General features: G+C 37.5%; 1 protein-coding gene across 3 annotated transcripts in view; it reads right to left on the reverse strand.

Moving 5' to 3' along the window:
- FRMPD2 (FERM and PDZ domain containing 2) overlaps window positions 1–16,309 on the reverse strand; it is a 70,365-nt gene that overhangs the window by 10,118 nt on the left and 43,938 nt on the right. The window contains exons 29-40 of one of the 3 annotated variants that reach the window (XM_085583614.1): window positions 15,343–15,707; window positions 12,647–12,842; window positions 11,599–11,757; window positions 10,777–10,951; window positions 9,520–9,730; window positions 8,328–8,365; window positions 5,782–5,868; window positions 5,306–5,370; window positions 3,747–3,908; window positions 2,706–2,874; window positions 1,364–1,440; window positions 33–118 (exon numbers count right to left, since the gene is read on the reverse strand). In XM_085583614.1, coding sequence (XP_085439740.1) covers window positions 33–118; window positions 1,364–1,440; window positions 2,706–2,874; window positions 3,747–3,908; window positions 5,306–5,370; window positions 5,782–5,868; window positions 8,328–8,365; window positions 9,520–9,730; window positions 10,777–10,951; window positions 11,599–11,757; window positions 12,647–12,842; window positions 15,343–15,707 — 1,790 coding nt within the window. Of the gene's footprint in view, window positions 1–32; window positions 119–1,363; window positions 1,441–2,705; window positions 2,875–3,746; window positions 3,909–5,305; window positions 5,371–5,781; window positions 5,869–8,327; window positions 8,366–9,519; window positions 9,731–10,776; window positions 10,952–11,598; window positions 11,758–12,646; window positions 12,942–15,342; window positions 15,708–16,309 lie in introns of all 3 variants that reach the window. The other 2 variants (XM_085583613.1, XM_085583615.1) reach the window with 2 other exon arrangements.

A 16,309-nucleotide genomic window follows, 5' to 3' on the forward strand; every position in this document is an offset into this window, starting at 1 on the left:
TTTACTAGTTTTACTTCACTTGAAAGACTTACCTGTCTGAAATGTTACTGATGAGGTCCTTATAGTCTTGTCCAGCCAGCTGACCTTGCAGAGGAGATTTATCCGTTCTTTCTGCATCCTGTATGTTTCAAATAAGAAAAAGCTGTGAAAAATCAGTACATAGAAACATCAAGAATATAGTTACTTTCATCAACACTCTTTCTTATTTTTCAAAGAAATGTGTCCTTCACTTAAGAAGGACAGGGAAATATGTGAGCTTCCACTTTCAGAAGAAAATGTGTATTGCAGTAACTAGTCAGAGTAAAAAGCATTATCAGCTGCATTTGTAAGTTTCTGAACAATAAAACAATACAGTCTAGAGGCACCTCAACATCTCAGCATGCATAACTGAACTTTGAAAAGTTCTTTATATCCTCTCTGATCTGAGAAAGAAAATGCAATCACAGGAATCATGAGTCACACTCTTCCCCTCCCAGTTCTTGGCAGCAGGAAGCACCAGCATCTGAGATGGAGCTGTTAGTAATAATTTCCTTTTTTTTTATCTTAGACACAACAATGCCAACAGTAGAAGCAGGGTGCAGCTGCTCTACTGAAGAAGCACTCAACTAACAGAGAAGGCAGAACCTTGATTATCCTCCATATGCAATAGAAGCAATAGTACTGGTGGCTGTTTATCCATCCTAAAGAGTAATAACTAGGTCCTGCATTTAAATAATGGTACAGGATATCTGCTGTTAGTATGTGAAAATAGCTTCTTAGCTATAACATCTGATAAATAATTATTTAAAATTAATTCAAATTACCATTTTTCTTTCTCTGGTTCAATTACTTTACTTGAATCAGGGTTTGGGTTTTTCATTTGTCTTGTGGAGGATAAGAAGACCTAATTTTCTCACATTTACAGTTTTACAATTTTAAATTTAGAAATAATAGATGCTCTGAAATTTAATGTGTAATGTCTTGCAGGACTTATTAGCATTTGAAATCATAGACATGTTTGAAGAAATTTAGATGCATTTGAATTTTGAATAGTAGTGGAGATAGCGGAATAGAAATCTTTTAATGTACATAGTTTAGAAATACTGAAAGGATGGTAAAATTAATAAATTATTCATTTCAATATTATAAAGAATCAGAACAAGACTTGCATATGCAACCTTTCTCCCCTCCACCCTTTTAGCATATGTATTGTACTTATAAAATGTTCTTATCTCAGTGGAATCCTGACTCACTCAAATGTCAGCAGCTCCTTGAACTTTTTTTCATTAGAAGGTGTGGTTCTTGCCCACATTGCAGCAAACTTATATTGTAATCAAACATGAGTACATTGCCTGATAACTTCTGAAAACTTTTCTGATTTTACCTTATTGCACATTTGATTGGAGCCTTCTTCCTTGAAACTGAAAACAGGCTGAGTTTGCAGGCTTTGCCCACCACTTTCTGAATACCAGAAAACAAAAACAAAATCAAATTCATGAAACTATAGGTTCACTTCTTCTCTGCTATTTAGACTAAAGGACTTTGACTCAGATGGGGCATTGAGATACAGTGTCTTAAACTGGCATGGAATCTCTCTCTTGTGAATGCCTGGGAAGGTTAATAGAGCACAAATGCCATATGCCACCACTGAAGAAGCCAGCATAATTCAGACTGACAGAAGATACACTGAAGTGAAGCCCTGTATCAACAGCAGCTATAAAAACTCATTAAACTATTTAAATCTGCCCTCCCTAACCCAGCTCATTCCTTCACAGTGCTAAGGGAAAAATGCCATAGCTTAACTTTGCTGCCTGTACTTCTCTAATACCATTGTGTTTTGCAGGAAAACAGTTTAAACTTCCCAGAAACTATGTAATTCACTGATGTCATTTAAGAAGAAAATGACAATGGCAGTGTCTTCTTGACTAAGAATACTTGAAACAAAGCCTTCAATTTGTAACCAGCAGGCCAGAAGGAGGAATTCTATATACTTCCCACTTAGGTTTCTCCACATTATAGGAAATGTTTCAGTATTCGAAGAAATAGAAAGTTGAGGACTATAACTGTTCAATCTATTGGTAGTTTTATATCCTTGCTTCCACTTCCATCTTTAATTAGTATTTAATACTTGAGTATTCAATAGAGGAGACCATAAAGCACAAAATTCTTCCATAGAGTTAGTCATGTCTGTCAGTACTGCCCTTTGCAAGATGGGTGTGCTCTCAAATTAATAACAATAGACCTGGGAGCAGGGGCTTCTGGATTTGAACATGAGCACCACAGAAAAGAGAGGATCTGTCTGCCAGACAGAACAGGAGGTGTAGTGCTTCCAGGAGATAAGTAGGAGTGATGGGATGTGAAGTTTGTGGGAGAAGTATTTTAGCAACCGAGCCAAAACCAGGCTGTGATTCCATCAGTGAGTTGCATAAAATGGGGTCAAATCAGACCAACATTCATGACTTAAAAACTTAAGCTGAATTAAAGCATCTTTGAGAGTCTTACAGCTTTGTTCCTAGACTTAAAAATCACACTTGGGCATTCCTTCCCTGTGGTCCTATGTCTTGAGCATTTTAGCCAGAGCTGTAAATCAGGTTGGAGAATGCTTGTACCGGCAGCTATGAAACAGGACTAACTGTAAAATTGACTTGTTTTGCTAATACTGAAGTTGAATTCAGGCAACATATAATCCCACTTCTGTCATATGATGGGTGGATGTGGCTGCTTACCAGGCTCTGCTTTTGTGTTTGGAGTGGAAGCTCTGTTGCTCTGGCTGTCTGAATAAGCCCAGTGCAAAGCCAGGCTTCGGCAGACAGTGAGCTGAACAGTGCCCTGCGCCTTGCGCAGCAGATCTGTAACTGTTTGGCGTGGCAGACCAGACACAAAAGTCTCATTCACCTGAAAAAGACAATGATGTGCATTTCCAGATTCCTGTAACACAAAGCCTTTGTTAAAATCATATATTCTAGCATTGGGAAATCTTTATATAACTTCTTTGAACTTCATGTGTCGTGTGTCATCATTTTCTCCCATTTGTGGGAGAGAATTCTCATTGTCTACTAACTCACTTGATCCTTCATCTCTGTATCTTTATAGCATGATTGTCAGCAGGACACCACAGAATTATAGTCTGAGACAGTACGTAGGCTTTCTCCCATTCTTCATTGAGAAGATGAAGGAGAGATGAAGTAAATGGAAGCCAGAAAATCAAACAATTTTGAAATTCATGGAGGGAGAAGAAAAAATAATTTGGTGTAACAAAAAGGATTATTTATATTGAAAGGTGGCAGAGTGGCTAGGATAGTAAGATTTTAAATAAAGACTCAAAAGCCCTAATTCCAGTGCTTTTTGTTTGTCTTAGCAATACCTAATGTGACAGGTTCTTCCCAGTAGGCTCCTGGTTAGCTGTGACCTGCATGCTTGGCCAGACTGGAAACTGGTTTCCCTGCAGTTTCTCTGGAATCCTCACTGGGCACAATTACAGTCAGGAGGAGGTGCAAGCTGGCTGCTTGCTCTGGGATTCTGGGTCTGCCTCTGCTGGGGTGTCCAGTTACCAGCTCTGGGGCGGCCCATGGGAAGCTGAACTCCAGGGAAGACACACGGGCCCCAGGACAACCCTCTGACCACCAGGAGCCAAGGGACTCCACCTCTACATGCTACTGTGCAAAGCAGCATCAGATTTCTAACCTGCACGCTTTTATATTGGACAGATGCTCTTTACAGAGTAAGTGGAGACACTGTAAGCCAAAGCAATGAAGAACAAACATTACCTTAAGTAAGATGTCACCAACTTGAAGTCTCCCATCTAGATCTGCACTGCTATCTGGGCTGATGGCTTTTATTAGGATAGCCCTTCCATTTTTTCCACCTACCAGTGCAAATCCTAGGCTTCCATTTTCTGCTTTTTCCAGCTCAATCTTAATAATGAAGTCCTACAATAGACAAGGATGGAGATTAAAGTGGTATTTCGGAGCTGTATTTTGTTAGCATTTTTATTACCAGAGATTCCCATTATTCCCACAGTCCTCACTGTCTGGTGTGGGTTATGGGATCTATCCTACTCTTGAATAGATCTATAGCGCTTCCAGGGATCAAGCTAACTGCTGCATGTATGTATCAGAATAAAAATAGTACATACTTGTTTTCACACTGTTTGATAATTGCTGCTGGGGAAAACAACCCCTTAAGAGCAAAGAAATGTGTACTTCTGTAATCCTTTTATAATATATCAAATAAATCACCTTAACTGACAAATAAGGCATTCTTATCTCCAGCATGACAGTAATAGAGTACATAGATTATTCTCTTATTTTTCTGTAATTTAGATCTTAATCTTTTAATCCCAACATTCCCATCTCCTTTACTTTAGCACTTTATTTGCTTTTAAGATCAGCTGTTTTTTTAGGGTCAAGTACTATGTCAGAAATAGCAGCAAGCTAGAAATGTTTATGACTTGCATCATGACTAGTTCCAATACCACAAATATCAGCCTTGTAAAATATTTTTGCAGGTTGAACTGATAAACCATCATGGATTAAATCATGCAGAAGAAATAATAGTGATGACATAGTCAAAAATGAGAAAATTGTTCCAATTTTTTTTGTCAGGTTGGAGGTCTAATTTTAATGAGACAGCTTTTTTTTTTTTTTTTTTTTGAAAACACAATCAAGAAAAAACTAGTTAATCTTTAAACATGAAATATCAGTCCCAATTTGGATTATTTCAATTAACATTACTTTCCATGTGTTTGCACCAACAGAAGTGATGTTTGCTCGTGTAAGAATTTTCAAGCATTGTATGCTGAGCATGGAAATAACTTTTTCCCCCAAAAACAACATTCCTGTTTATTCAAGAATTCATAATAAACAATAAATAACTTTAAAAAATCATTACTCTTGCCAAATTCAAACCATATTGGTCTACATCAGTGCTACATAATACTGCAAAGCTGTTTTCAAATGTCTATCTGAGAATTGCAGAATGAAACATATTAATCTCATTTTTCAGATTGCTGTGGAAAATGTTTCACAATTGTATACATTGTCCCCAGAATCCCATGCTGTGACATTCTGTGTCTTTTTCCTGTGCTACTTTCTTTCTAAGCATTGAAAAACAGCAACAGAAGAGTCTGTCCCCGTGAAGTGCCCAGTGCATTCTACTCTGTGAATGCTGAATACAATTCAACACTTACAGGACACTCTCCAAGTGCATTCTATTCACATTTTCAAAGAGAGGAAGAAAATACATTAAATACCACTGTTGAAAAAACCTCTCTCCATATAGCTCACTTCACTTGATGAACCCCCTCACACCTCAGAGTGTCACTTACTTTACATTCTGGAGCATCAGGAGTGTTCTGCTGAGCATCACAGTTTGTTTCCTCCAAATGTTTCTCTGTGAAAAAGCAACAACGATTTTTTTATAGTTGTCCTGGTAAAATATTTTACAATATAACACTCAAAATCTCATTCAGAGACATAATAAAACATGTTATATTTTTTTATGTGAAATACAAAATAAATCCTATGGATTTATGTGGCCTAAAACTCCTGAAATGTGAATCACACTGTGACCTTTTTACCTCCCTGTGAGCAGGTTCCAAAACAAGCTTTAAGAACTGCATGCTGCAGGAGATGCCAGATGGAGAACCGTAATGTATCAATGTTCTCTGAAACTCTGAGGGAGGCAGGATTTTTTATGAAGAATTAATCTTTCCCAGGTGATGCTATTATCACTTATAGACTTACTTTTCTTTCAAAGAACACAATTTTATTAACCCTAATTGAAAAGTGAAAAGCTCCTTACCATATTGATGCAGCAGATGCTGTTCCTTGGAGTTCAGGTTTTCATTTGACAAAGAAATATTGGCTTTCTCTGTTTCAGCCGGTGGCCCTAAAAACATACACATGTTTGTTCTGACAGGCCTCCTGCTAAATTTCATGTACACATGGAATGTAAACTCTGTGCTTAGGTTATTAAACAAAGCATCAATATCCAATATTGATGCTGTATGAAGCCATGTGAGACCACTGCATGATTAAGTTTGCCAATTTGCACAGAGATATAAATATTTCAGTTATGAATTGCAGAGCAACTGCATGTCAGCCATTGTTATTTTAAAAATAGTAGCAACAACCAGAGACCAGACTGAGTCACTCTAGACATGTGGCAATGATCAGGCAGATGAAGGAACACTCCCACCTCTACCAGCCCCCTCAGTTTTATAGTCTTGCTTCATCATATTTTGGTGATCTTAGCTGTCTTCCACAAACTACTCTTAATGTGTGAATTATTGAAAATAATGAATGTCTTGTACTTTAAAAAAAAGCTACTTGTTGCAATTGCAATTTTAGTATTTGTTCTGGTAACTAAGTCTATAAAAATGAAGGCTTGCTTTCTTAATAACAAATTATTGCCTATTTATCTATAAATCTATGAGTGATGATAGCAAATTGAACATCAGATACAAAATTACTATAGGTTTTTCAAAGTGCCTATAAAATGAAAGAATCATAGAATCATAAAGCAGTTTGGGTTGGAAAGGACCTTAAGGATCATCTGGTTCCCACCCTCTGCCATGAGCAGGGGCACCTTTCACTAGATCAGGTTGCTCAAAACTCCATCCAGCCTGGACCTGAAGATTTTCAAGGACCAGATGTCCACAACTCTCTGGCAACCTGATCCAGTGTCGAACCTCACAGTAAGTAATTTCTCCCTTCTATCTAATCTAAACCTGCCCTCTTTCAGTTTGATGCCATTCCCCCTTGTCTTATCACTACATGCCTTTGTCAAAAGTCTCTCTGCAGAACTGGAAGGAGCTGTAAGGTCTCCCAAAAGTGTTCTCTTGTCCAGGCTGACCAACTCCAACTCTCCCAGCCTGTCTTCACAGGAGAGGTGCTTCAGCCCTCTGACCATCTTTATGGCCTCCTCTTTAAATTCCTCCAACAGGTCCATGTGCTTCTTATGCTGGAGACCACAGAGCTGCATGCAGCACTCCAGCACTGCAGTCTCACAGAGCAGTGGGGCAGAACCTCCCTCCCTCAGCCTGACAGACACACTGCTTTTGGTGCAGCCCAGGCACATTGCTCTGTCATGTTTAGCTTTTCATCAACCAACACCCTCAAGTCCTTCTTAGGGCTGCTCTCAATCCATTCTCTGCCCAGCTTGTGTTTATGCTTGGGCTTGCTCTGACCCATGTGCAGGACCTAACACATCTTATTTTATAGGAGAGGCAGGTAACTGTGCCAGTACAGAGTTTATAACTCTGTCTGAGGGGGTCAGGTCTGTTTTCTTATTTGAAGGTGTCTTGGGAAATCTTGGAATCTGCAAAGCTCACACAAGGCTCTGTAAACAAAGTCCTACCAGGATATACATTTGCCATGCTTTAATTCTGTCTCATTAACTCAGAGTACACATAACTTTATCCATATCTTGTAGAAAATTGCTTCAGTTTATAGAAACAAACACGTGGCTACATGTGTAAGGAAATCTGTAACTAACTTGACTTGGAATAAGTTCTTCAGGCAACCATATGCCAATATTCAGATGAGTGTAAGCAAGTGAATAATTGTGGTCCAGGGTTACTTTTTGAAGTCATTTTTGCATGGTTAAAAATAAAAATCAAACAAACATTGCAATCAATATCCAGTCAGGTAAACGAAACTGGGGTTAGGCCTGATTTAATGCTGCCACGTGCATTAGAAAATATTACTTGCATAACTAACACCCTTTGTATGTGCTGACCTAGATGTGATACCTCTCCTTCCACCTGAGGCTGCAGGTGCAGCCTGTGCTTGATGAGACTCCTTAGGCTGCTAGAGCAATTCTGGTCAAATCTTTGTGGTGCAGATGATTGCTGAAGTTTTATATCAGTTACAGTATGAAATATCTTCCCTTATAGGAATGCTTTTATATTAACTAACAGATATTATTGCTGCCTGCTGATTTTATATACTTCATTACTAACAGTTTAAAAAGGTGGTCTAGATGATGAAGTAGTGGCTCATATTAAATAGTGGCTCAAAAAGTGCTGGAAAACTTCTTATTGAATAGTTGCAGTCAAAACAGGTGTTGCTGTTTTGCACATAAAATTCCTATTTAATAACATATTTAAAAAACAGAAACTAAATATGTAACAAAATACTTTTTTACAGTGAACTATGCATTTTATTTCTGTCTTTAAACAGCTACCAAATTTTCTTCAGACCCTTAAAATGGCCTTAACAAAAGCACTGAATGGCAAGTTACAATTTATTAATAAGTTTTAAATGCAATTAATCAATACCTTATGCTTATTTTCAAAATCAGAAGCAAGTTTTGAACTAAAACCCAAAAATATTAGCCTTACTTACTATTTTCCTGCTCTATAGGAACCACTGGATTGCCATTTCTGGGGGCAGAAAAAGTGAAATATGTGAGCCATTAAGCGCTGCATGCTTTGTAAAGCACATATGAAAATTATTTTTAGAAATTCAGTTGTCTAAATAGTAGTTGTCCTATGATTTTGTTAGTGGTGCTTTTCTAAAGAGAATTGATATGAATATGAAAATATTTGACTGTAGTGAAATATTTTATTGAAATGCATTGGGGAAAAAAATAGGCATGTTAAATCACCTGTCCCAATACAGAACTGCTTTCTGTTCCATTTTGAATTCAGCTTTGGTTACCCCCTGTATAAAGTGTGAATGCTCTTTTGTAAGTTCTTTTACCTTAGTTCTGTTTACCTCCTTAGTTTGTAAATTCTGACAATCAGGACATGCTGCCTACTAACTTGTTGTACAGCAAGATGTATAATGAGGCAGCAGTATCTTCCTCTGTTAGATAAGCACAAGTTAATTAAACAGTGATAAAAGTTTGAACTATGTTAAGACAGCTGTGACAGCCATTCTGTCACATGCTCTGGTTACATAACTCAGTTTCTCACATGCTTTGAGTTAATATTTTACTGTTCCTCTGAGATCTTTGGAAGCTATTTCTGCATCAATCCAGGACTTGAGCTGGTGTGATATCAGACTGTGGAACACAATGAATCAAAAGTGCAGCCATGAACTGATGAGCGAAATCCTTTACAGCTGATTATTGTTCAGGCCTGGAAAGACATCCTGGTCATGCTACAGGTTAAATGCTGCATTTTTAGTACCTTTCTAAAATGTTCAGCTGTTGGAATTATCTCAGAATTTCTGATCAGAGATAGTTTCTTGCGTGTAGTTGTGAATCTGAGATTGTAAGAAGGTTGACACTCGTGATGGAAATACAAAGATTTTCCCTAAAGAACAAGACATACGAAAATGCTGTTCAGCCTCACAGTTAAAGGCTTCACATTTGGTTTTGGATGATGAAATTTCACAGGTTCTCATTTGGGTTGGATGAGTCTACTTACACTTGCTGTGTTAGTTGTAATTACAAGGAGTTAACATGTCTTATGAATGTTATTTATCAGGTTGCAACATTTGAGAAAAAGCATTTTTGGGTTTTGTATTGTCTGACTTGGTGTAAAATTTAGAAACTTGCTTCAGCATTAGGATCAAGTATGCTCAGATTTACCTTGTGGCTTTGATTCGAACTTTCTGGGTGGCAGCTTCACACACTCTCACTGCATCATCCAGGCTAATGCCCTCAGTGCACAGTCCACAGATGTAAACAATCTGATCTTGTGGCTGCAAACTGCCTTCCACACTGGCAGGAGAGCCAGGCACTATCTCTAGCACATAAATACCTTGTAACTTGCTTCCAGCTCCTCCTGTCAGCTTCAAGCCTAGAATAATGCAGAGAAAGCATCTTTTGTGGCAGAGTGTTTTGAATTTTCACTGTCAGTGACTTAAAGTGGAATAAATGTGAGCCACTGAAAGGCTGAAGAAATCACTGACATTATAAATAACAGTCTTACCCCAGTAAGATGGGATGTATAAGCTGGACTGAAAGAGTGAAATGCCATTAGACGTTTAAAAAAGTTAAATGGTGGTGTCCATCTCTGTGTTTCAGTGCTGCCCTAGTGCTTTATTTCATCTGATGTTTGATAGTTATTGCAATGGGACACTGAGCTGCATAGCAGCAACTCCCTCATTACCTGCACATTTAAATGCCTTGCAATCTTCAGGGTGCCACTGGGAAAGCCTACAGCAGCTGACGAGGCACCTGCACAGTGCAAACAACACGCAAGGAATCTCTGAACAAACTAGTTCCTACCTGGAAACAGGATGCTGTACATGAACAAGTATAGCCATACTGGTTTCTGAGTCTACAGTTTTATCTGTGTGCAGTACTCATAACATGCTACAGAAATATCAAGATACTCACTCACATCATGGGGATTTCTTTTATCGTTTGTATTGTTTGTAGATAAAGCCTTGTGTCTGTGGTGAATCAAGGATTCAAGTGGAGATTTTTTGAATAGCAAATTGTAGTCTCAACCTGTGGCTCATCCATCTTAAACTTTACCTTTTCTTCAATTTTTTTCTTTCCCTCCAAATAGATCTTTATGTGTCTCTGCAGGTAGTAGACATTATTATCCAACTACCCAAAACTTATGTATATAAGTAACACAAAAATATGAGACTGGAAATCTGCCAGAAACTTCAGTTAATAGGGTGATAATACAAAGATCATTTTTCCAGCTACCTTAATTAGTCTAGTAAGAAATATTAGTCTTCCCTCTTAGGTGTTGCTCTTCATGGGTGATCATGAAGAGAATAAAGGTGTCAAGGTCAGTTTGGATCATACTGATCCCAGAGCACATTTGCTTATGATTATCTTATGCTGTCATTACTGTCCAAAATAGCAAATACAGCATTTACTACACACCTAGCTGTCCATCAGCACCCTTTGTGAGAGTAATTTCGGGAATCTCCTCTGGCCTAATTGAGGGACGTGGGTCACTGTCAGCACGACCAACCACGAGGTGCAGATCTGGAGGAGAGCTTTGCAGTAAAGCCAGGACTTCATTGCATGGCAAAGATGTGACATCAATTCCATTCACCTAGATGACAAACCAGTAAAATCATGTCACCGATCTCATTGACCATTATTTACTTCTCCCTCTATTCTGAATTTTGCAGATGAACTTAAATTAGTTTTTACTTCATTTTTATTGCTTTGCTATGGTATTTAATATCAATAAATTTAACAATTAAGATTGCAGTAATATTTCTTTTTTGAACCTTTATTTTCTGAATGCAGAGCTTTAATAAAAATAGCTTTCTTTTCCTATTGAAACTCAAGATCTTGTTGCAAAAAACGGGGAAGAGGGTCTTATGCAAAAAATTGAACATGAACCAGGCTGAAAAAAGGTTTTGTTATTACATTACAAAGGACATAATTCCTGCATCCTTTGTGTGTCACCTGTCACCTTCTTCTATTAATTCAGTTTACGTCATTTCATTGGGAAGGCATTTAATGTCTCACTTGTCTTGAATTGCTCCTAGATTAATTTTATTTGCCTCATCATACAATATATTCAGCCTGAAATTTATCCAACTGAGGTCAGCAGAATTAGATTTATTATATTATTTATTTACATACCTAAATACGGGTTAAATAGGTGATACTAAATGAAGAATGCCAAAGCTAAATTACATTGATCTGCAAATATTTTCTCCTCTGCATAAACTCAAACAATTACTGTACCATAATGATTCTGTCTCCCCTTCTCAATCTTCCATCAGAAAGGGCAGGATCATTCAAGATTTCATCAACATACAGGCAGGCATCCATTTTGTTAAGAACTACAGAGAATCCATATCCATTGTTCTCTGACTTTGTCAAAGTCACAAAGATCTCCATTTCCTGTTAAAACAAGCACAGGGTATGTTTGATGTAGGCTTTTCTGCTGCTTCAGTAACATCTTCCATAATTCTTATATGCAGGTAGGAATCAGATCCTCAGATGCTACAAGAGCATGTAAAAGGTGTTCTGCCATATCCCAGAATTGTGGAGGTTCATGCTGGTTGATTTATAGGGCTGAGGGAAGCAGAGAATGCCACCAGGACCTGGGATTAGGCATCTGGAATGTGTAAAGAAAGGCTTGGAGGCCTCTGAGCTGACAAGCATTGCAATAGCAGGGTGCAAAAATTACTGTTGTTACTGCCATTGCTGTCCCACTGAAGGAAATGCCTGCAGCTAAATTTTGTCCACAGTGCTCTCAAATTAGTAGGAATTCAGAGCTCATTAGTGTCGTAGGAATGCAAGATGTTCAGCATTTGGCACGACTGAGCGTTATATTTTGAATAGTAATTAGCACAAGGCTCATACTTTCTTATCAGGACATTACAGCAGTATCACTGTAATAAAGTGATTTTCTGCATGGCCTTGAAACATGGCAGAAAAAAACCAAGTAGCTGACTCCAATTAATTTAATAAGCTACTAGAGAGCTTTTAGGCCTTTGTACACTGATAAAAATAATGCAGAATTTTTGGAATTTGGAGAAATAGTGAGATGTCAAGAAAAAAGAAATAGCCTTAAGGCAAATGGTTAAGAATTTTGGAGAGCTGGGCATACTGGAAAGTCTGCTTTATTTGAAGATTGTGGATATTCAGGAAAGTAAAAAACCCAAAAAAAATCACATGGAATAGCATAGAAAATGAGTTAAAATTAATGTTTAAGACTGTAACATTGCTGAAATTGTTTATTTTCCCTTGTATTCTACCTGTTGGTAATTTGGTGCCCATCACATACCTGAATGCAGAATTTATTTTCTTCCTTCTCTTCCTCTGGTTCCTCCAAGTCTTCCCATTCATTGTCACTGTCATGTGCCCCTCTGGCAGGCAGGGATGATGATGAAGGACCACAAACACGTGGCTCTTGGGTTGCAGCGGTTGCAGAGACTCTTTTGGAGCTTCTTCCTCGTGGTATTGAAGTCACAGACATTGAGCTGACAGTGAGATACTCTTCATCAATAGGGGTTAGAGAGAGAGTTTCAGGCATACATTTTGTGTTCAATAGGTCATCATGACTCTTATTAAATACGTGGCTGAAAAATAAAAAGATTGCAGTGCTGGGGTTTTCCTCCATATGCTTTATTAGACGGCCACTGAAAAGTCTACTGTTTATGCATTACCTTATTTCCATTTTAACTTAATTACTAGTTATGGTATTGAATTGCTGTCTGAATCCTCCAATGCTAGTGTAAAAAGAAATAAGTAATCAATATTTTGCAAAGCTACTTGAAATATTAAAAACTTTCATTATTTACCTTTGCAAACTCTTGCACTCCTAATTTTTTTAAGGCATTAATTAGTACTTGGTTGCTTCTTGAAAAGAATAATTGGAAAAAGCCCAAACTAATTATTTCATCTTCCATAAACAAATTAATTAACCTTTCCTGTAAGCAGTATGGACATCAAAATACCACTACAATTTTTATATTAGCATTTTCCTGGAAAAAGGAATGCCACCCAGGTTTCTGTCTTCTACAGTTCTTTCATTGGTAACAGGGCACAGACCAGCAACATGAAATATGAAGTGATTCCTGTTTCTTCATGAAAAGTAGTCCTTACTCCTCTTTATAAGTTTGACTTTATTCTTATGCTTGCCTTGAAGCATATGAGTTGTCTGAAAACCACCAATGGACTTCTGAAATTAATTGAATTTAAATTATTTTTGATTCTATTCCACCATATTGCAGACAAAGTATTCAGCACTTTTGATGTTCAAGCCAGACTGTAATCATACATGCTGGGTTTAGTAGTTTTGGCTGTTGTCCTTCATGAAGGACGATGGTGACATTGTGTCCCAAAAATTTACCTTTTAAAGCTCATAAAAATGCTGAAAACACATTTTTAAAGTATGTTTTCTTCATATCAATCCTTATTGAAATTTTGCTAAACATTCATTCATCTTAAAAACATCTAAAATCGCAAATTCATATCTACATCAGCCAGGATCTTTTTCTCTTTGATAGAAGTGAACTGTCCATCATCTCCCAAACAAACATAGACAACTAAAACTAAAATTAATTGCATGTCCCCTATGAAATCACAGAAGATATCTGTAAAATTCATATCAGAAAATTTATACATTTGCATTAAATATTTTGAGCAATCTGGATAAATTTCTTCATTAATCAAAAGGAAGTTCTTTATTAATGCCTATTTCCTTCTGGGTATTTTCTGTGGTTTTAGCTGGAAGGATTGAAACTGAGATTATGTTAAAAATATTGCTCTAAAATGCATGACATCCTAAACTTCTCTGGCTGCATTTTAAAAATGCAAAAGCTGATACTAAATGATACTGAAAATGTATCAAACAAAAACATTTATTTCAGAACTTCCTTCTTGGAAAGAATCCAAAACTTTTCTTGGAATTGATATTTTCCCACAATAAACTTAGTTTTGTTAAATCTCTTGGCAAATATGTTTGCTGCAGAGATATTTCTGCTGGTTTTACTCAGAAGTATAGAAGCAGATAATTAAGCAGGAGCTTCATTCATTAATTGAGTGAAGATTCTGCACTTGGCCAAGAGATGCTACAATTATGAACTGCCACTATAATCCCACTTGGTTTGCAGTGTCAGGTAGTGCTGTCACTCCCCAGAGATGACTGTCTGGGGCTGTGCTTGATGAGTGTCAAAAGTAACAAAATTATTTCAAATGACTGTATGGAGAAATAGAAATTAATTTCTCCATAAAATTACTAAAGCTGTAAGTTAAAGGCCTCTGGAAGACTTTCAATTTTTTTTTTTTTTGCATCAATCCTTTCTGTCCTGATAATTCATACTCATTTGCACTGGGAAAGAGGATGAAAATGGAATTGATTGTCTTCTGTGTGACAGTGTCTGATATATCCAAAGGAGTGTAAAAGGAGACTGAGTCCATTTGCACTACATTTTATTTTGTAATTCCTCTCAGGGGTTATACTGGCTTCTGAAGACCAGAAAACATAAAATAACCCTTTTTTTCCCCTTCTTGATCACAGTTTCTCTGCTGTGGTGCTTTTATTTCCTAGGAAAAAATTTGAAATTAAGAGATCACACAATAAGAAAAAATGTTGGTGCCTATTTAAGTCAACTCTGAAAATAAATTAAAGCAAAAGATCATTTAATTAATAAAGAAGTATTCATTTCCTATTTAGATAAACAGATGTCTTTCCACTGATTTCAAATGGTAACCACCTTCAGCTGAACAGCATAAATGATTACAGTGGTGCAGAACTCTTACAAGTATCTCGCCATGTAGACTTAATGCAAAATTCTAATAAGATGAGAGTAAATAGGAAAAGCAGATTAGGCAAATCAGAATAAGATAATAAAACAAAATCTTCAGTAATCAGGAGTGATTAGAACCAGAGAGCCCTGTACTTAAACCCAAGCAATTAACTTTCAAAGTTCTGAGAGAAAAAGGAAAGGCTGCAGAACAGATTTTGGTATTCCCTACCTTTTGGCCTGTCCAAATTCACATGGTGAGTAGCAGTTCTGCTTCACTTCCTCCTCCAGAGAGTGGAAGACTTCAGAACTGGAAGTTTCTTGACGAGTCTTCCAAAGATGCTTATAGAAACTTTCTCTGGAAGTTGGGAGTGTCTGTATGGGTTTCTCTTGAAACTCAGCTTCCTGCTCTTCATAGGCTGAGCTGTCATCCTCGGGAGGCTCACTGAAATTTTCTCCCACTGGAGAATCCAGGCAGTCTTCGAGGTCTGGAGAGGTGCTACCCCCATCACTGGTAGATTGATCCATACTGTTTCCTGCCTCTGTGCTGCCCGGAATTTCTGCCACAAAATCCTTAATTGGAGATGGTGCTGGAGTCTATCAAAAAACCAGAAAGGTTAGTGCAACTCCTTTTTACTCTCCCATCTTTCTTTCTTCAAGAGCAAAATATTTTGAAAAGGCAATATTAACAAGCTTCTGAATCAGAAAATACCAAATGGTAGCTGGAAGGCAAGAGAAAAAGTAGAAGGAGGTACTCTTATCAAATAACTCTTTAGTCTTAATGGTTATTTTTCATCTTCTACAAGAGTTCCAGTCAAAACTACTATACCAAATCACTTTTCCCGATGAATTATTTGCTAGAAGTTCTTTTTTAATATATCTGTTCATGTCATACCTCAATGTTGTGTCTATATTCTCTTCATTCCATGGAAGTAGCTTCCAGACTTGACTCCTGTGCGACTGACCTTAGAAATCAGCCAGGGGCACACTGCAGCAGAGCAGCAGGAGTCAGTTTGTTATCTGCAGATGGTTCTGACTGTCATTTCTGTCTGCCTGTGGGTGGCTATAAATCCTAGTGGGATGGGAACCACCAGTGAGCCATTCTGAATGGAGCAAGAGTAGTGCTAATGCATATTCCTTATTATTAAGAGTACTTGTTACGTGTCCATGAGGTGTCTTCAAGAAGGGAGTAATAATGC

Source organism: Lonchura striata, chromosome 6, assembly GCF_050655825.1.
Source record: "Lonchura striata isolate lonStrDom1 chromosome 6, ASM5065582v1, whole genome shotgun sequence".
Taxonomy (NCBI): Eukaryota; Metazoa; Chordata; class Aves; order Passeriformes; family Estrildidae; genus Lonchura; species Lonchura striata.